General features: G+C 41.0%; 1 protein-coding gene and 1 long non-coding RNA gene across 30 annotated transcripts in view; one reads left to right on the top strand and one right to left on the bottom strand.

Moving 5' to 3' along the window:
- The window catches only part of DST (dystonin), a 539,328-nt gene that overhangs the window by 343,654 nt on the left and 175,037 nt on the right, over positions 1 to 20,637 (bottom strand). For 18 of the 29 annotated variants that reach the window (XM_034766279.1, XM_034766278.1, XM_034766257.1 and 15 more), the window contains 4 exons: positions 11,352 to 11,441; positions 10,707 to 10,805; positions 8,276 to 8,353; positions 5,486 to 5,578 (listed from right to left, as the gene is read on the bottom strand). In XM_034766279.1, coding sequence (XP_034622170.1) covers positions 5,486 to 5,578; positions 8,276 to 8,353; positions 10,707 to 10,805; positions 11,352 to 11,441 — 360 coding nt within the window. The remainder of the gene's footprint in view (positions 1 to 5,485; positions 5,579 to 8,275; positions 8,354 to 10,706; positions 10,806 to 11,351; positions 11,442 to 20,637) is intronic. The other 11 variants (XM_034766280.1, XM_034766288.1, XM_034766264.1 and 8 more) reach the window with 2 other exon arrangements.
- Positions 19,516 to 20,637, top strand: part of LOC117875212 — a 32,305-nt gene continuing 31,183 nt past the window's right edge. Inside the window, exon 1 of the long non-coding RNA XR_004645214.1 lies at positions 19,516 to 19,669. This is a non-coding gene — a long non-coding RNA (uncharacterized LOC117875212). The remainder of the gene's footprint in view (positions 19,670 to 20,637) is intronic.

Here is a 20,637-nt window from a genome sequence, read left to right as displayed (position 1 = left end):
GCACCAAAGAAGGGCTCCAGAAAGGAAACCAAGAGGACTACCTTCCAGCATAAACAGAAGCTCATCTCCACAGTTGTGCCAGCTTATTCATGCAATTACTGCCTCAAAATCAGAAAGAGCTGCTAAGCTTGTGGGTACTATGCAGGTACCCAACAGCTCACGGACTTCAGCAACAGAGGAAGACCCAGGAAAGGAAATGGAAGGTATCCAGTGAGATGACTTCAGGCAAAGTAAAAAAGGAACCTGCTCTTAGTGGGTGAGTTTATGAGGCCAACCCAGCTACAGCTGGAGAGAATCAACCAAATGAGCCAAATGGCAATGTAATGTACCATGTTTAGGAGCACAGTCTAAATATGACTGTCCAGTCCAACAGCTCAAATGGCTATTGCCTTTGCTGAGGCAAGGTGGTTGAGGTAATATCTTTTACTGGACTAACCTCTGTTGATGAGAAAGATAAACTCTGAGCTACACAGAGCTCTTCTTCATTGCATATTGCCTTTGTTGTGATTCTGATAGCTGCAACAACTCCAGAAAATCCAGCCCAATTTTTTTTAGTTGAGGTTTAGCAAATATGACAAGTTGCTGGAGGTGAGTTCTTCTGGGGGGACAAAAATAGGGCAAGTATCTCCTTTAAAAGCTGTCTTTTATGCTCCAATGCTTCATACTGGGAATCAAAAATCTCAAGGGTATGTAGCTTAATTCATCCCCTCTAACAACCAAAGATTAGACCACTGACTGTGTTAACTCCATCTTTAAATCTTTGAAAAGCTCAGTCCTTGACCTTCTGCTGGCTGTTTTAAATCAGGAGCAGATTAAACATGAATCCTTGGGATGGCGGCCCAATGTCTGGAGTGAGTTCAAGGCCAGCCAACTCTGCTAGAAGACCAAAAATAAGCACGAAAGGAGGATGGCAGGAGGAACAGCCAAACTCCCAGAATCTCAATCCCATATCCACATGATCAAAGCACAGAGGGCAGAAAAGCAGGCAGCATGCCTCATAGACTGCTGCCAGCCAAGAGGAGGAGTCACAATAACCAAAGCAGGAGAGGCCACATGGATGCTAGGCGTCAAAATTTCACATTATGACCGTTTAGTAACCTGACAAAGGAAATGGGAAGGCTATCGTAGTTGGGCAGTCTTCATGTGTGTCTGTCTATTCAGGTGCTCATATGTCCTTTACCAGAATGATAATAGAGCATTTCACAATTATCAGTGGATGTTATCCTCTAAACACCCCTGCGAGGTAAGGGACTATTATCCCCATTTTAAAGATGGGGGATGGTATCACACAGTAAATCTGTATTTGAGTTGGGAAGCTGAATCCAGGGTAGCTGGGAATTGGACACAGGTCTCCTTATCTTTATTATTATTTGTACTACCCTAGCACCTAGGGGCCCAAGTCATAGACCGAAACTCCATTATACTATCTGCTGTACAAACATAGAACAAAAAGAGGGTTCCTGCTCAGGGAGATGGGGGCGAATCTCCTACATCTCAGCCTTGTGCTATATCCAATAGAGGTTTTCAAACTTTTTAGGCTGTGTACCCCTTTCCAAATAATGTAGTCTATCTACAGTGTACTCCCATCTGAGTAGGGTCATAATATACCTATGATTAGAATGCCAAATCTTACTAAATAAAGTGTGTTGTCCGCCATTACAGGATTTTTCTCGCGTATCCCCTGACGAGAGCTTGCGTACCCCTAGGGATATGCATATCCCAGTCTGAAAACCACGGCGCTAGACCATCCTTCCTACTCTTGTCTGCAAGGAAAACAGTTACACGACTGAGTCAATAGACTAACACTGCCTTGAGACAGACTAAGGAAGAATCAACTGGCAAACAGATTAGCATGGAGCAGAGACCAGAGTAAGGATATGTCTACGCTACTGCTGTGAGCATGCTTCCCAGAACACGTAGACAGATATGCCTTAGCTCTGCTCAGGCTAGCGTGCTAAAAGTAGCAGTGTAGCCAGGGTTAGCATGGGCAGCGGCTCAAGCTAGCTGCCTGTGTACAAACCCACCCAGATCCTCAGGGTATGTTCTCGGGCAGCTAGCCTGAGTCACTGCCTGTGCTACTGCCCACTACATTGCTACTTTTAGCATGCTAGCTCAAGCAGAGGTAACACCTGCCTGTCTATCTGCGCTGGGAAGCACACTCCGAGCTGCAGTGTAGACATACCCTAACAGGCAAGAACACACGTGGCAAAAACACATGCTGGCTGATTAGAGGAAAGAGATGATGTCAGCCCACGCTGCGTCTGAGAGAATGATGCTTTCTCTGCATTTTATCATCCAGAGTGTGCAGGGCTGGACGGAACATGGGCTGCTGGGATGGGACACCGGTTAAGGATATGGGTGGCATGTGTAGACGAGTCTGACAATGGGAAGCTGAAGAAGATAAAGTCTGTTGGGTGATAGTTTGGAAGTGCCTGAGACTCCTGAAGTTTGGCAGATTTGGGGCCTTTTCAATCTGGAAGTTATTTTCCTTCTTTCTTAAATCAGCTGTAATTAAGCTGAGTGCAGGTCAGCTGGGAGTATTTTTAAATGCAGGACTTCGGAAACAAAAGTTCATGCATTTATACAGACGATATTTTGCAAAATTTGTACATATTTTTACAGGACCAAATTCCACCTTTATTTATACCTGTGCGACTCCATTTTCAGTGGAGTTGTATAGGTATGAAGGAAGAATTTGCTACACAGGCCTGGTCTACATGGGGGGGGGGGGAGGAGAACGATCTAAGTTACACAACTTCAGCTACGTGAATGACATAGCTGAAGTCGACATACTTAGATCGACTTACCATGGTGTCTTCACCGCGGTGAGTCGACTGCTGCCACTCCCCCGTCGACTCTGCCTGTGCCTCTCGCGGCGGTGGAGTACAGGAGTTGACGGGAGAGCACTCAGCAATTGATTTATCGCATCTAGACTAGATGCGATAAATCGATCCCCGCTGGATCGATCAGTGCCCACCAATCCAGTGGGTAGTGTAAACATACCCACAGTCTATACAATTATAATTAATCTTGCACACTGCATATACAGTATATAATTCTACACATTATTAGTTTGACTAAGTGTTCTAGACATAATACCACACAAAACAGTCTACACTGCATTATGTACTTGAATTTAAAAATGAACCACAAACTGTTTCCCACAAAAAATATGTGAAATGCACAAATAAAACAAAATCTATATCCTGGAAATATATATGACTTGTGTATTTTCCACACCAAAAGGGCAGAATAACTTGCAACATACATGCCCAGCAAAGCAAGCAGAAGAAATTAATGAAAAAAATATGCTACTATTTCCACCCCATATGTATTATTACCAGGGGCTCCATCCAGCAGAATATACCTGTAACCTTCTGATTTGCATAGGCTGCAGAAGGCAGTGACATATTTTAGAGCAGAACTTATGCTGATCTGGGACTGGGCTGGTGCTGACTCAGCACATCACAGCCATTTCCTCTCCCAATGAATTCAGGTGCAGGAGAGAACTGAGCCTCAAATGTACACTGTATGTTTTATGTTTTATTTTTCACATGATGCCTTCCTCTAGCATTAAAGCTCTTAGAACCATTATCTGTTTTGGTGAAATATTATTATCCCCCAAACAAGCATCATGACTGTGGCAAACAACTTAGATCACTAAGCACAGCCAAGAAATCCCTGGTATCTTGCAAACCACCCAGTTTGCAATGTAATTAGAACAAATATAAATAACAGAGCATAGTGCAATATCTTCACACTGAAAATTGTTGACTCCAACTCAGCTAGTATCAGCAAACTTCCTTAACAAAAGGCAAGGCAAAATTCAAAGGTAATGTGTAAGGTGTATAAATTAGATCCCTCACATTCACTCTCCCTTGGATTTATTTGCATCCCCTGAACCTGATTATCCCATCAACTGCATCAAGCTACCATGGACTTCAAAAGAAGTTGTGTGCAGGCAACCGATGAGAAGATCAGGCTCCAATGTGTAAAGAAATCTATATTATAGAGCAAAGGGGTTTAACTTAAAAATCACCTCTGAATTTGGTTCAGAGAGTGCACCCATTCATGTGCAAAGAGGCAGAACTCCCAACAATTTGAATTTCTAATTTTTAGTTATTTCATATTTCCTGAAGTGGTTTAATAATTATTTATTTTTAAAACTCTAGTTCTGTTCAAGTCTCACACATTAGATCACAGCTAGTGCATTTTGGTACGACATAACGTACAGGTTGGTGGGAACATTAAATGAGACTCTGGACTAGATCTGCAACTGCAACTCAAGAAGTTTCCTATTTAAGTCTTGTGCAGTTAGCCAGCTCATGGAAAATAATGGTCAACAGCTTGTCAAAGTGGTTCACATAATTTATACATTTATTTCCCTCGTTATTCTTTTATAGATAGGGACAGCTACTTGAGGGTTTTACTCTCGTCATTTTACATGCACCCAAAACTCTCCTCGGTGCTTCACAATACTGATAACAAGATAACCAACAGGCCAATTCTGAAAGTGCTTATGTACATGACATGAGTAGTTCCAGTGAATATAAGGATACTTAACCCCTACCTGTTCCAATTTTCATAAATACATATAGTAACATAGCATGTTTCCTATATATTTATGATCCTTCCTATTCCTGTCTAGGATTTACAGTTAGAAAGCTAATTTACACTCTAAGAGGCTTTTGGTAATATAGTTTTTTTAACCAAAAATCCTAAACAGTAACAGTATGATGCTATGCCACATATTGCTATTTGCTTATGCAAGTTTCTGATAATTTAAAACACCTACACCAGAAGGAATCGGTTGCAAACAATAATGTAGTAGTCACACTAAATAAAGTTTAACAGTCATATGCATTAGATCATCTACCTCTAGTGCCATTGTCAAACCCTAATTTTGAGAAGCAATTCTATACCACATACTGTAAAGATGAATTATACTGTACACAATCCAATCACTGTGCAAAAATTATAATGCCAGTCTAGTGTGATCAATTATTACCACCACATGTATTGCCTTCAAAATGAAATGTTTTTAACAGATTTGTATTTTTAGAAAATGTTGGAAGTAATATTTTTTCAATTTTCAAAATCAGCAGAAAACTGCAACTCCAAAAGATGCAAAAACAATTGTATTTTTCTGATCTTATTGTTCAACAAAAGAAGCCTGTATGTGAGCAACAAAACAAGACCCTTTTATTAGAACTGAAAGAAATGTGCAAAAAGCATTGTTTTTTATAAGATTAACCATAAAATAGGCTACTTTTGTGATCTCTCTACAAATAGGGAATGAGATGTCTAACTAACTAACTTATGATTCAATATGTGTATTTTATCATATAAGTCATCAGAATTTTCAAACACTGGAGAAGAGAGATCCCAGATTGCTACTGCAACTGATTCATGCACTCATGATAATTGCCTACCAGAGAACACAGTATCTGACTGAACGTACATTGTCAAGAGAAACAAGGCTTACCTGAAAGTGCAAAATTATGGTCCATATTAACCCCAAAGTCAACTTGGGATTTCCATCTGTTATGTCATCATTTCTAATATTTACCAGTTTCACCTGCCATTGTGGAAAGAAAAATATATGTAAAAACTGAAACAAACTGGTGCTGAAAACATTTATTCCACCACACGGGTTTGACTAAACTAAACACTACTTGAATTCATAATGTATTCAGTAACAAACATATTAGGCCACAGTTCAATACAATCTGTCTCCTTTGTGCAGTGCAAAGGACCCAGCTTCTGGTCGTGACTGGCCAGTTGAGAACCACTCTAGTGGGGAGGAACTCTCAGCTAACATAAAGGTTCCTGTGCCAGCTGTCCCCCATCCCGGTGTAAGGGACATGTCAGAAATAGAGAGCCTGTGTTAGGGGTGTAGTAGATCAGGGTGGGGACAGGAGTGGACTGTTGTGAGTCATCCCAGGGCCAAGAGCAGCACAGGACAGCCCTTAGACTGAGGGAGCTATAACTGGCTCCCTGGCACCCTCCCCTCCACCTACTCTCCTGCACCAAAGAGAGCTCAGCTGCAGGAGAGAATCTGGCCCACTAAACCAATGACAATATTTTATAATGTTTACATTTCTGATAATAATTAATCATATATAAGCACATATATAGCACTTCACACCTTCAAACTGTTTCACACATCTTAATTAATGAACAGGATTAAAATTACTAATTGAAGTTTCAAAATCAATGGTCAATCATATTTGCAACTCCAATAATCTCTCACTCAGAATGGAACAGGAGTACTTGTGGCACCTTAGAGACTAACAAATTTATTTGAGCATAAGCTTTCGTGGGCTACAGCCCACTTCATCAGATGCATAGAATGGAACATATAGTAAGAAGATATATGTATATACAGAGAACATGAAATCATCTGATGAAGTGGGCTGTAGCCCACAAAAGCTTAGCATCAAATACATTTGTTAGTCTCTAAGGTGCCACCAGTACTCCTGTTCCTTTTGCGGATACAGACTAACACGGCTGCTACTCTGAAACCTGTCACTCAGAATGGATTGACAATTTTTGGCAGTAAATAATTTGCCTATTTAGTTTGCCAATTGAGAGATGACCCAAATAAAATGCACTTGATGCTTATATTAATCAATAATTATTCGTGTATGTTCTTTAGAATACACATTGTATCAACATTTAATGTGCCAGGCCATATTTTCTTCTTGATCTGCCCACATAGATATAATTACTGTCAGTAGGCATTCCCCATGGAACAAGGAGACAATATATCCAAGAGTTATAAAAAAAATTAAGAGATCCTAATTTTTTCCTCCTACTACATTATAAAAGCTGTTCAGTTTTGACAAAAATGTACACTACAGTCACATATGGCTTTTATTTTACTCATTTGCCTTTCCAAAGTTAACCCTCACAAAGTTAACCTCATGGATATTTGAGGTGGATTTAACCTAAATCACAATACAGTATTTCCAACGGGAAGTCACCCAGCCAATCTTCTGCAAGATGTCTTCCAAATATCATTTATAAATGAGCCTCCAGAGGACTGTGCCTTTTCTATTTCAGGGTCTCGGGGGCTACCCCAACTGCTGGCCAAGTTCCCTTATCCTGGAAGTCTGTGATAACCACTTGTGTGCAAGTATCATCTTCCTCTAGACTGGCAGTCCCTCTGGCAGGGGCACTGAAACCTTACACAAATCAGGGTCACATTGGCAACTTGCCAAGGACCCAAGAGCTGCACCTAAGCTGTGTAAAATAGAACAGACTGCACAGTAACCATCCTATTTAATATGGACATGCAGGATGAAAAGACCACCGATGCCACCATACAATATTCTACCTTGATTCAAGAGTCCTGAATATTCAGATCATAACAGATCACTGTATGCTGAGACCTGTAATCTCCATTGACTGCTGCACCTTAATAAAAATGCACCTGGTTGCGCGTTGCATGTCTTATGGGTTTATTGAACCAGGGTCTCCCATTTAGCAATAAGCTATAGCACTACCAAACCACCAGCGTCTAGGCTGCACAAATATGCTATTTTTGACTGTCAGCTTGTGTGACCATTCGTTTTCTTAGTGCAGATCCTATTCCCACTGAGATTAGCTTCAAAACTCCCATTGACTCCAGCAGTGCGGGATTGAATCCTTATTGCGCAAATGTTACTAGATGACTCAGCAGGTGGCATTTCTTATTTAAAACAAACGTACTGCTATTGTATCACGTTTCTATTCTTCCAGCAAGTGTTCAAAGCCAGCAAAAAATGCTTATCAGCACCAGTTCACAACTCACGGCTCTTCATGCCAGCTCTGCCAGCACCAAAGGGCTGTAAAGCCGCCATAAGTGATTCCTGGGGAATTCTCACAAATTACCTGCCCTATGACATGGAGGCATCATAGAATGCAGGTTGGGAGAATTCCTGTGAAAAGGGAGCATTGGCCAGAATGGCTACTTGGGGCCATTGAAAGCTGGGTGTAAGTTAGGGCAATATCTGCAGCTGCTTTGCTGGGAGTGAGATAACCACCCCCACCCTAGAACAAGGAAGGAACAAAGGTGGCTTTACACCTTTGCTCAATATCTCCCCTACCACCAAGTGTCCACTACCATCAGTTCAGGCACCACAATAAATCAGATCCTTGTTTCCAACCATTTTTACTGTATGCATTTTAAAAAAGAACAAATAGCATAGCTGTTCCTTCCCTCATCAAGTTTCTATTATCTGTATAAGTGCAATTTTCACTTAAGTTTTATTTATTAAAACTATTACCATACCTGGCGTTTTTTCAAATAGTCAAGTGCAATTTGTACATTCTGTAGTCTGTGAAAACGCATCCGACCTTTCTCTCGGGGCTAAAATTAGAAAATGAAAGTTGTGAGATTTTCCAAAGACCAAAACTCCTACAAGGTAAAAAATCTGATTTAAAAGTTTCCATTTTAAATCCTTAAAACACTAATGTTTCAACATCTATTACAAAAGTGTAATTGAAACTTAAGGAAAAGTAACGGAGCTATGAATTTATAGAAAGCCAGTTTTCATTGCAGTTGAAATTTATTTGCACAACTAGTGGAGAGCAGAATCAAAGGCCCTGACCCTGCAATCTGATCATTACGGTAGGTGCCTGTGTCCCTGCCAAGTGTTATTGATGTTAAGAGGGCTCCTCACGGGCACAGGGGCCTACCCATATGAACCAGATTGCACGATCAAAGCCATAGTGGGAAATACAGTAACTAGATGCTGCATCATAACAAAAGATTTACAACACTTCAGTTAAACCAAATCACAAATAATAATCATGTGTACCGCTGAGCTGGCCAATTAATGACTCTGGTAATAATGTCATAAGAAAACTTACCTTACTATGCTGGTGTGATGTGTGTTTAGATTTTGTGTTTGTTTTAACTACATATTAATATATATAAATTTAGAAACATGTCATGAAAATAAATTCTTTCCTACCAATAAAAATCCTATAACTACCGTCTTAGTGCCTAACTGTGTACTCCTTCCTCAGGCAGAGTTTCATTAACTTCTGCTCTAACAGAACTGCATGATCTACTATTTGAACACTTATGAAAGTGAGGCATGAAGAAAGTTGAAGGATCCCCCTCATCCCAAAGCAAAAACAAATCAACAAAGAAGAAACTATAAAACAATTATGCATGGTGTGTTAATGGAAACATGGCAAAACAGCATGCAGTTAGTGTAAAATCACCAAGAGGAAGAATTACACAGAAAAGGAATTTTTTACTTAGCTGTCAGAGGAAAGTAGTTAAATTTATGTCATCATAATATCCAAATATTAATATCCTTCTTCCTTATTTCAGATTTTTCACAAACTTTCCCAGTAATATGCTCAAGCATACTACAAACCACTTATACAGCTCAGTGATGAATATGAGTATTTCCTCAGACAATCTCTGTGAAACAGTCAGATAGTCATAGATTTTCCTTAGTTGAATTATTTCCCCCCCTACGGGATATCACGTGTTTGCCAAGAGGAAACATGACAAAATGGAATTGGAAAAGAAGCATAGACTAAAACACAAAAATGGAATTTCAAGTTACCATATAAGATTTCAATCTGTTCTAAAACTACTGATAGGTGTGGATCAATCCCTGCAGTCTTTATCATAGAATAACTTCCGTGAGTGGGACTAAGGACTACAGAATTGGCATCTTACTTTCCAAAACAAGGAGAGTTTGCTGAAGTCCAGACTGTCAAAAAGTAACAATATAAGATCACAGAGGGGAAATATTATATAGCTAAAGTACAAGTGTCTTGAGACACATTACGCCCTTGGATGAAAGCACACAAATTCCAATGAAATCACAACAGCAGCATGACACATTGTGCATCCAAGGATAGAAATTGGCCCCCTAACATACAAAGTTGCTTTAGCAAACACTAGCAATGCGGGTTCTACAGAGGCATGAAACAACTTCCTTTGGACCAGCCAATACTCAGCACTTTACAGTTTTTAAGTAGATATTTCCCTTCTGGATGACATAAATAAGTCAAAAAATTGGTATTCAGCATCTGTGCCATAAAATAAGCCCTACAAGCAATCAATATATTTACTAGCTGAAGCACTACACATATCTATGACAACTACCACTGTGCACTATCTACTTTGAAAAGTAACTATAGTTAAATCAGATCAACCATCTTTGTGATGATAAACCGCAAAAGAATATTTTCATAATTAATTTAAATTCCATAATTTCATATAATATTATGTTGTACGCGTGTTGTATATGGGAGTTTTACTCCATTCAATGGAACCAAGATTTCACCCTTTGCTTATATTATTTGCATAATTGCTACATAAATTACAGTGATTGAAAATAAAAAGAAATCTTAGTGTAACTGAATATAAAATAACATAATTCCATAATATTTTGATTGTCGCTTACATACTGTTGTATTTGTACAACGTTTGTAAGTGCAGTGATTGAAAATAAATGGAGATCTTAAAGCTTTGCATGTAACTGTTTGCAAATGAACTGAATGAAAAAAGTCTTAGTCCATATCTCCATCTTATCAGTCTTTCCCAGAATATGTATATCCAGGTTGATCAGCATGAGTTCTTTTGTCCTTTCCACTGAACTACTGCAGAACACCAAACTAACAGGTTACTTTTAAGTTAGCAGTCACCACACTTCAAATACTAAGTTAGTATAGTTATGGGGGTCGGCACCTACCCCCTTATCCTCATCCTCCACATCCTCATGCTGTTCATACGCGCATGCTTCTGTTGAACTCACCAACCGTAAGGTCTTCAAAAAATCTCGCTCCCTTGGCTAATGAATATAACAGACAGAAGATAGGACAGCAAAGACACAAGACAGACCACAAATGAAGAGAAGAGCATGAACAGAAGAACATAATGAAGAGAACAAATACCAAGCAAGGGAAGTAATGCTCACAAAGAAAGGAAATGACACCCGAGGAGTGTGTTAGACAATTTCAGGGACATTTTTTCCTTGCTATTTGTACTTTGTTTTCTTTAATGTGAAATAATATTAACCATCCAACATTTGCTAAAGAAAATAAAACAAAAAACAAAAAAAAAGGGAAAGGAGATAAAGAACTAGTACATTAATCTATAAAAAGAAAGAAGTCTCATGATCATAGAAGAAGACTAACAAAAATAGTTCATATTTCCACACTGTTCATGGTGTGGTATGTATCAACAGAAATATAACTTATGCCTCTGGGATCAACAGTCGCATAGTGTGGGATATATCAAAGAGAATCCTAACAGCCCACATCTGAAGAGTTAGCAAACAGGATAAATGGGTATATAATGGCCTGAAATAACTGAACAGTGATTAAAGAAAGCTCACCAGGGTATCCCCAGAAAGGACTTCTAAAAGGGAGATCAAGTTATGTCCATCCCTCAGGTCTTCATACAGATCATTCACATGCTTGCGAACCTGCAGAAACAGAGAAGGAGAGACAAATGAAATTTAAGATACTGTATCTTTCCAAGAATTTACAATGATATTGGCAGTTTTTCTGTAATGTACACACTCTTATATATCTCAACATGCCACTCCTGATTTGTTCAGACACTATGCCAAGAGAAATACAAAAACAAAATTAGCTGCAATGTAAACTTATATTCAACCCCCTTCCACATTTTCCATATATTTTATATTTTAGTAAATATGAAAAGAAGAACAGTGGAAAGGCCACAAGGTAGGTAACAAATTGACAAAGTAACCACGATGTAATCCCTACCATGTTTACTGAGGCCAAATACCTATCTACTTTGGCCTATGTAAGGAGGACACAGTTCAGACCCAAGTCAGAATAAATTGCAGAAAAAAAAGACAGAGCTAAATCCTGCCCTGATTTACAGCCCATGCAAATTGGCTGGATCCAAGCAAAAATGTAACCCATATTTTGGCCCCTGAACCAAATACAGCAAAAAACTAGTAGAAACCCATCACTCATGAATCAACAAGAACGTATCTCATCATTCTCAGCTTTCCCACTTAAACAGTGTATCTTCCCAAGGCTCGCTTTTCTATCCATCCCATACCTATAATGAACCATTATATTCAACTAACCCACTGAGTTCTAGTTCCTCAAACAGTACTTCTACTACCTCTTCAAAACATAACTTTTAACCTGAACACACTCCCTTAGGCCAGATTCTGGCTTCAGTTACATCCGTGAAAGAACAATAATGTCAACTGTGCTGCACAAGAGTAAAGAAGGGCAGAATTTGGCCATGATTTAAGATCCAGCAGTTCTGAGAGGACTTTCAACATTTCTAACTACTCTGATTTTGGATTATTTTGGCAAAAGAGAGCCATCCATCCTACTAAATTGGGACACAGAGGCTCTCATTTCTCAGAGGCAGAGACTTTTAACATTGTGGGGTTTTCATCTACAGCCTATTTTGGGTCCCCATTAAAACACCATACAGCAGTGTTCGCCAAACTTTTGAGGGTCGCTCCCCCCCTTACCCTGTCTGCACCCCCCTTCGGAGTCCAAAGCGGGGCCATGGCTCAGGGGAATGCGGAGAGGGGGCAGACACTGGGGCCGTAGCTGGGAGTGGATGTGGGGCCGGGAGTGGTGCGGGGCCAGAGCCGCGGCAAGGGATGGGAGCAGAGCTACAGCTGGGCTGCAGTGAGGGCCAGCAGCCAGACCCATGGCCAGGTGCGGCTCCAGCCCCACCCCGTTCCCGCCCCCCCGCCTCAGCTGGGAATGGAACTACAGCCAACAGCCCAGGCTGGGGCAAGGCTGGGAGCAGAGGCATGCCGAGGCTGGGGACAAGGCCAAGTGCAGGCCTGGTAGCCGGGGATACAGCTGCAGGCAGGACCGGAGCAGAGCTAGGGGCAGGGAGTGGCTGGCTGGCACTCCTTGCACCTGTTGGGGCCAGCCCAGGCCCCGCTGCACCTCCCAAACATTCCTAAGCACCCCACTAGGTGGCTCACCCCACAGTTTGTGGATCTCTGTCTTACAGGAAGCTTTCTGAGCTTCCAGAGTACTGTCTGATTGTGGCATGCAAAAGGGCAGACAGTCCCTTCTTAGGCTTTTATTCCCTCCAAAGGAGCTAAATTCTTCTGCCAATGTGGGATCTACGAGATGATCTCTCAATTGTCAGCACATCTGTGTGTGTGAGAACAGCATCAGGAATCAATCCAATTCCTCTTCTGCTTGCAGTAGGGAACTAGGTCTGGGCTATGGGAGAGATTTGTATGTTATGAAACAAATGATTAACATATTTGTTGCTAGGTTTAAATAAATATATTTTAGTTCAAGGTACATTGTTCCTACTGCAATTTACAAGACTCTCAATCTTAAATGGGACTAACATCAGAAGCACATTTATGTTTATGTTGAAAACTAGTCTGAACAAGCCATCTGGAAGATTTTTCCATAATGAATTACTCCTTACGTTTTCCAAAATATGTATGTATCACATCCACACAGCAAAAGCAATATAATTCTACTTCTGGACATTAGATCAAGTTAGACATATTGTCAACTGTAAAAGGAGGTTACATTCCAAAAGAAACCATTTTGGTAATACCAAACTACTGTGGAAAAAAAAAAAAACAGCTATTCATATGGTATAATCTGGACCAAATACAAACAGGAAGTACCAGAAATGTCATTAATATTATCAGGGGGGAGAGGGGAGAAATAGAGATTCCCCATTTTTTTAAAGTTGAGGTCCCCCTAAGGGAAATCACAACCAATCACAGCCCCACTGCAACCCTATCTTAATTTATAATTCCTCTGCACCTTCTGCAGCTAAATCTTTGCCCATCCCCCTCACCCAACATGCACTTTGGGAAACACTACGGGGGGGACCCTGAAGCTCTGAGCCCCCATGGGTGGTGGGGACTCCAGAGCTCCGAGCAACCCCACAGCTGCCCAGTCCCTTCCCATTTTATGATGGGATATTTTTAGTAAAAGTCAGGGACAGGTAATAGAATCATAGAATATCAGGGTTGGAAGGGACCTCAGGAGGTCATCTAGTCCAACCCCCTGCTCTAAGCAGGACCAATTCCCAACTAAATCATCGCAGCCAGGGCTTTGTCAAGCCTGACCTTAAAAACATCTAAGGAAAGAGATTCCACCACCTACCTAGGTAACCCATTCCAGTGCTTCACCACCCTCCTAATGAACAAAGTTTTTCCTAATATCCAACCTAAACCTCCCCCACTGCAACTTGAGACCATTACTCCTTGTTCTGTCATCTGGTACCACTGAGAACAGTCTAGATCCATCCTCTTTGGAACCCCCTTTCAGGTAGTTGAAAGCAGCTATCAAATGCCCCCTCATTCTTCTCTTCTGCAGACTAAACAATCCCAGTTCCCCCAGCCTCTCCTCACAAGTCATGTGTTCCAGCCCCCTAATCATTTTTGTTGCCCTCCGCTGGACTCTTTCCAATTTATCCACATCCTTCTTGTAGTGTAGGGCCCAAAACTGGACACAGTTCTCCAGATGAGGCCTCACCAATGCCGAATAGAGGGGAATGATCACGTCCCTCTATCTGCTGGCAATGCCCCTACTTATAATGCCGTTAGCCTTCTTGGCAACAAGGGCACACTGTCAATTCATATCCAGCTTCTCGTCCACTGTAACCCCTAGGTCCTTTTCTGCAGAACTGCTGTCTAGCCATTCGGTTCCTAGTCAGTAGCAGTGCATAGGATTCTTCCGTCCTAAGTGCAGGACTCTGCACTTGTCCTTGTTGAACCTCATCAGGTTTCTTTTGTCCCAATCCTCTAATTTGTCTAGGTCCCTCTGTATCCTATCCCTACCCTCCAGCGTATCTACCACTCCTCCCAGTTTAGTGTCATCTGCAAACTTGCTGAGAGTGCAGTCCACGCCATCCTCAAGATCATTAATGAAGATATTGAACAAAATCGGCCCCATGACCGACCCTTGGGGCACTCCGCTTGATACCAGCTGCCAACTAGACATGGAGCCATTGATCACTACCCGTTGAGCCCGACGATCTAGCCAGCTTTCTATCCACCTTATAGTCCATTCATCCAGCCCATACTTCTTTAACTTGCCGGCAAGAATACTGTGGAAGACAGTATCAAAAGCTTTGCTAAAGTCAAGGAATAACACATCCACTGCTTTCCCCTCATCCACAGAGCCAGTTATCTCCTCATAGAAGGCAATTAGGTTAGTCAGGCATGACTTGCCCTCGGTGAATCCATGCTGACTGTTCCTGATCACTTTCCTCTCCTCTAAGTGCTTCAGAATTGATTCCTTGAGGACCTGCTCCATGATTTTTCCAGGGATTGAGGTGAGGCTGATTGGCCTGTAGTTCTCCGGATCCTCCTCCTTCCCTTTTTTAAAGATGGGTACTACATTAGCCTTTTTCCAGTCATCCAGGACCTCCCCCGATCGCCATGAGTTTTCAAAGATAACGGCCAATGGCTCTCTAATCACATCCGCCAACTCCTTTAGCACCCTCGGATGCAGCGCATCCGGCCCCATGGACTTGTGCTTGTCCAGCTTTTCTAAATAGTCCTGAACCACTTCTTTCTCCACAGAGGGCTGGTCACCTCCTCCCCATGCTGTGCTGCCCAGTGCAGCAGTCTGGGAGCTGACCTTGTTCGTGAAGACAGAGGCAAAAAAAGCATTGACTACATTAGCTTTTTCCACATCCTCTGTCACTAGGTTGCCTTCCTCATTCAGTAAGGGGCCCACACTTTCCTTGACTTTCTTCTTGTTGCTAACATACCTGAAGAAACCCTTCTTGTTACTCTTAACATCTCTTGCTAGCTGCAACTCCAAGTGTGATTTGGCCTTCCTGATTTCACTCTTGCATGCCTGAGCAATATTTTTATACTCCTCCCTGGTCATGTGTCCAATCTTCCAGTTCTTGGAAGCTTCTTTTTTGAGTTTAAGATCAGCAAGGATTTCACTGTTAAGCCTAGCTGGTCGCCTGCCATATTTACTATTCTTTCTACACATTGGGATGGTTTGTTCCTGTAACCACAATAAGGATTCTTTAAAATACAGCCAGCTCTCCTGGACTCCTTTCCCCCTCATGTTATTCTCCCAGGGGATCCTGCTCATCAGTTCCCTGAGGGAGTCAAAGTCTGCTTTTCTGAAGTCCAGGGTCCGTATTCTGCTGCTCTCCTTTCTTCCTTGTGTCAGGATCCTGAACTCGACCATCTCATGGTCACTGCCTCCCAGGTTCCCATCCACTTCTGCTTCCCCTACTAATTCTTCCCAGTTTGTGAGCAGCAAGCCCAGAAGAGCTCTACTCCTAGTTGGTTCCTCCAACACTTGCACCAGGAAATTGTCCCCTACACTTTCCAAAAACTTCCTGGATTGTCACCGGCTTCTGTGAATTTTTCTTTATTGCCCATGAACTGTCCATGACTTTTACTGCAAATAGCCATGACAAAATCTTAGCCTTACGTATGACTTCCTTAGTAAGTAACTTACTGGATCTTAAGTTCTCACAATAGCACTGGCTACGACTGAGCGAACATGCCACCCGTTTTTTCATTGGTGATGGAAATGAAGCAAAAAATGAATGTGAGTGGGAGTAAGCACTGCAAAATCGACAGGAAAAAAACAAGCTTTTAACCCAAACTGGACAGAGGATTTTCTTTTTATTATGACACCTCATAAATGCAAGACCTTGTGGCTAATATGCCAAACCACTATATCCATCTGTAAGGTCGTCAACATGAGGCAGCACTTTGAATCAAAGCACAGTAACTTCAACGTGGCCCATCCTCTTGACAGTGTTACAAAGACTTCAGATTTTCAATTTTGAATTTTGTCACATTTTGCATCACACTTCAAATGTCATTCTCACAACATCAGCAACTGTGCAGGAAAAAGCAACAGATGCTTCTCTTCAAATAATGTGGGTACTAGCTAAAAAGAAAAAGCCTTTCCTGGATGCCAAACTTGTGAAGCAGTGCATGTGGGAAATGCTGAAGGAGCTTTTTCCTAGAGATAAAAAAGAAGATGACACTGTGAACCATGTGAAACAAGTTCCTCTGCCTGATTCCACGGCAGTGGGAAGATTAGAGGTAATTTACGAGGACTGTCTGTCAGCACTGCTTTCCGATTTAAAAAACTCTAAATACATGTCTCTTGCAGTGGACGAATCAAGTGACGTAAGTGACACTACCTAGCTTTTGCTATTTCTTAGATTTTATGATGCTGAAATTTTCAAGGAAGAATTTTTGTGCTTAATACGATTAGAAACCTACACCACAGAAGAGAGCATTGTTGCAAAGGTAAAAGGCCTTTTTGAAAAAAATTATTTAGATCTGCAGAAAGTAAACTTACTTGTTACAAACTTGCTTCCCTCCATGACAGGGAAAGAGAAGGGCTTTTTTTTAATTTTGGCAGTGATACACCCTTCATTAAACACATTTCACTGCATAATTCACCAGACTGTTTTGCGTGGTAAATTGTCTGGGGACTTGAAAAAAAACAATGGATATTGTGATGAGATTAGTGAACTACATACGTTCAACTTCTAGCTTGCAACATCGTTTTTTAAAAGCTCTTTTACAAGACATTTCAGCCAAATACAGTGACCTGTTGCAGCACAACAATGTTCACTGGTTAAGTAAGGGGTGCATGCTAGAGAGATTTTGGGCCCTTCAAAAAGAAATAATAGGACTTCTTTGAAACCACATGACCAATAAAGCTTGCGAGTTCCTGGAATTTATGAATGATATCCCCCTATGTCACAACTAGCATTTCTGTGTAATATTATTGGTCACTTGAATTCCCTCAACTTGCAGCTCCAAGGCCATGAAAGCAGTGTTGGGGATCTGTCTGAAAAACTGTGCACCTTTCAGAGGAATCCTGAAAATCTTTCAGGCAGTCTTAACAGGAAAGATGTTGCACTTTCCAACATTGTGTGTTGCTGCTACAGATGAAACCTCGATGAAAATGCTGCAAGAATTCCTAAACAATTTGATCAAAAATTTTAAAATTCCAAAGGATTTACTTTTATTTGTTCATGAGCCATTTGTTGTCTATGCTGATGGACCTTGCCCTTCTGAAGCAAAGAACATTCTTGATTCAATTTATGAAGATGCTTTTCAATTAGAAATTGTAAGGCTCCAGAGCTCAGATACCTTGAAGGCAAAATTCAGTGAAGTGGGACTTCGTGATTTCTGGACTCAATACGCTGACCAGTTTCAGAATAGCCAGAATCTAGCCATCTAGATTTTTTAACTATGTTCAGCTCAGTGTACCTCTGCGTATCTGGGTTTTCTACCATGAACAATATAAAAAACCAATACTGCAATTGTCTGAAGAGAGGAACATCTTCATCATCTTTGGCCCCTCCTGCCCAGAGCGGTGGGGCTCAGGTTTTTGCCCACCACCACCACCCCCCAGCCGGGGCAGTGGGGCTTGGGTGGGCTCAGGCTTTGGTCCTCCCTCCTGGGGTCGTTAAGTAATTTTTGTTGTCAGAAAAGGGTCACGGTGCAATGAAGTTTGAGAACCCCTGTTCTAAAACAACTGAATTTCAAGATCAAGCATTAAATTTTTTCATTTTCTCACCAAGATCAAACCGAGCTGGGGTCTACCAGTCAGTAAGCTCATTTATTTAAAGAACATACAGCAACCTCTCTCAGCTGTTCTATCACTATCACTCTCAAAATAAATGATATTGTTGTGTCTGTCTGACACCAACAGTGTAGGTCAGGGACAAATACGTGACAGGGTCTCCTGAGCCTAGAGGATTTTTAAGGCGTTTGGGGAGTGCTATGCTGTGCTGCACATGTGCAATACTTTTTATTTTAAAATAAATCAATACATGAGCTTTGAGTTTTATTTTCCTTTCAAGATACCATGGTGGTTGGAAAAGACTGATTCTTATTTCTTAAACTGTTTCTGGCAAAGGCAGATAATTTCAGGGGAAGATGTAGCTGCACTCCTGAAGAGAATTGTCCCACAAGTAAGTACACCCTCTTCCAGTGTGCAAACAGAGCTCCAGAACAGAGCAGATCCATTGTGCATTACTGACAGCCAAGAGGAAAATGGAGCAAGCTGGGAGGAGAGGAAAGGAACATAAAAAGTCAGGGGCACCAGCATATCATACACAAACTCCCTTCAGCGCTACTCTGGAGAGTCACAGGGCTGCCCAGTTTATAAGTGGGCTAATAGTGGGACCAGAACATACTGATGTTAATTTCTTCACCTCAACTGCTTGCTCTTTTTCACTTAATAGAGAATATCTGTGGATTTGTGGGGGTGGGGGGCGGTTATTATTCCAGACTCTCTCCCTCAACACAATCCTAGTTATCTTTTACTGTCTCCTATTTCTTCTTTCATTTCTTATTTCTTGTGGGTTTGTCTCACGTGTGCCCATCTTACACAAAGCCTGAGCCTTCTTCTCAACCATCCTCAAAATGAAGAACTATACAAAGTACAAAGAGACAGTGTGGTCTACTGATTAGAAAAAGGGACTGTGCATCAGAAGGCTCTTGTTTCAGTTCCACCACAGACATACTGTGTGGTCTATAAGGGAACTCACCTAACATCTATGTACTTCATTTTCCCTTTCTTTTTTAGTTTCAATTGCTGTGCTTCTACAGCCCTTAGCAACACAAGTCTGCTTGTGCTATGCTGAAAGCTCTCTCGGACACAGAGCGCTTCCTTCTCCGGTGCCACTGTCGCGAACAGATGATCAGAGGTAAGAACTGAAACCATATTATTCTTTTACCAGAAGGTGGCAATCCTAAAGTATGTATTAGACCACAGCTAAGGGAAAGAAGAAGAGCACTTTGCAAGATGCAAATAAAATTTATTTCAATCACAACTAAAGCATGCAAAGCACACATCATGAACTGAGTCACCAGGAGAGGACAGACAAATACAATTCCCAAAACTGCTGAAAATAAATAGGTGAATAGTTCTATCTTGTATTCTGTAGCTTATCCTTGTACTTGATACATAAAGAATGTACATGACACAGTAATTACATCAAAACCTAGTTGTTATAAAACAGTAGGCTGAAATCTGGTATGTATTTGCATTTTTTAATGTGAAGAGTGGTTTGATTTAAATTATCTATGCAAACCCACAGGCAATTTGAATCTAGCTGGAACATTAATTTATGATAATGATATAATAAATATTCAGTGCTTGCCATGTAAACCAAATGATCACTCAGGTGGCTCTTTCTGAGAGAGAAAAAATGCAATCTTGCAAAGTAAACCACCTTTTCCAGAGTACTGTCATATGTCTCACAGATATTTCAAATACACTTGGCATTGTTTATGGAGTGAATGTGATAGGTTAAAGGAGAAAACAGTGAATTGAAACTAAAAATCAAAATGTAGATTTAAAATAAGAACACATTTCCTGAAAGAACCTGAATTATGCAGTGGAATAATCTGGCTAAAAAAGTAGTTGAAGTGGTTTTTAAGATTAGATGACCTGGAATTCTTTTCAAGCCCTTCTATCTACAGATCTGGAAGCAAAGTTAATATGGTTTCAAAATGTTTTCCCACTTTGCCAAAGGCAAATTAGATTAGAACTCAAGAAGTTAGAACAATAAGGGGTTGGTTTGGGAAAAAATGTCAACACTTAACTGCCACTGATTTTTGGAACCAAACCTACATCCACTGAAGTTCAATGACTTCAGCTAGATCAGATCAA

The sequence above is a fragment of the Trachemys scripta genome, chromosome 3 (assembly GCF_013100865.1).
Source record: "Trachemys scripta elegans isolate TJP31775 chromosome 3, CAS_Tse_1.0, whole genome shotgun sequence".
Lineage (NCBI taxonomy): Eukaryota > Metazoa > Chordata > Testudines > Emydidae > Trachemys > Trachemys scripta.
The sequence above is the reverse complement of the archived record's forward strand: the minus strand, read 5'-3'. Positions and strand labels throughout refer to the sequence as shown.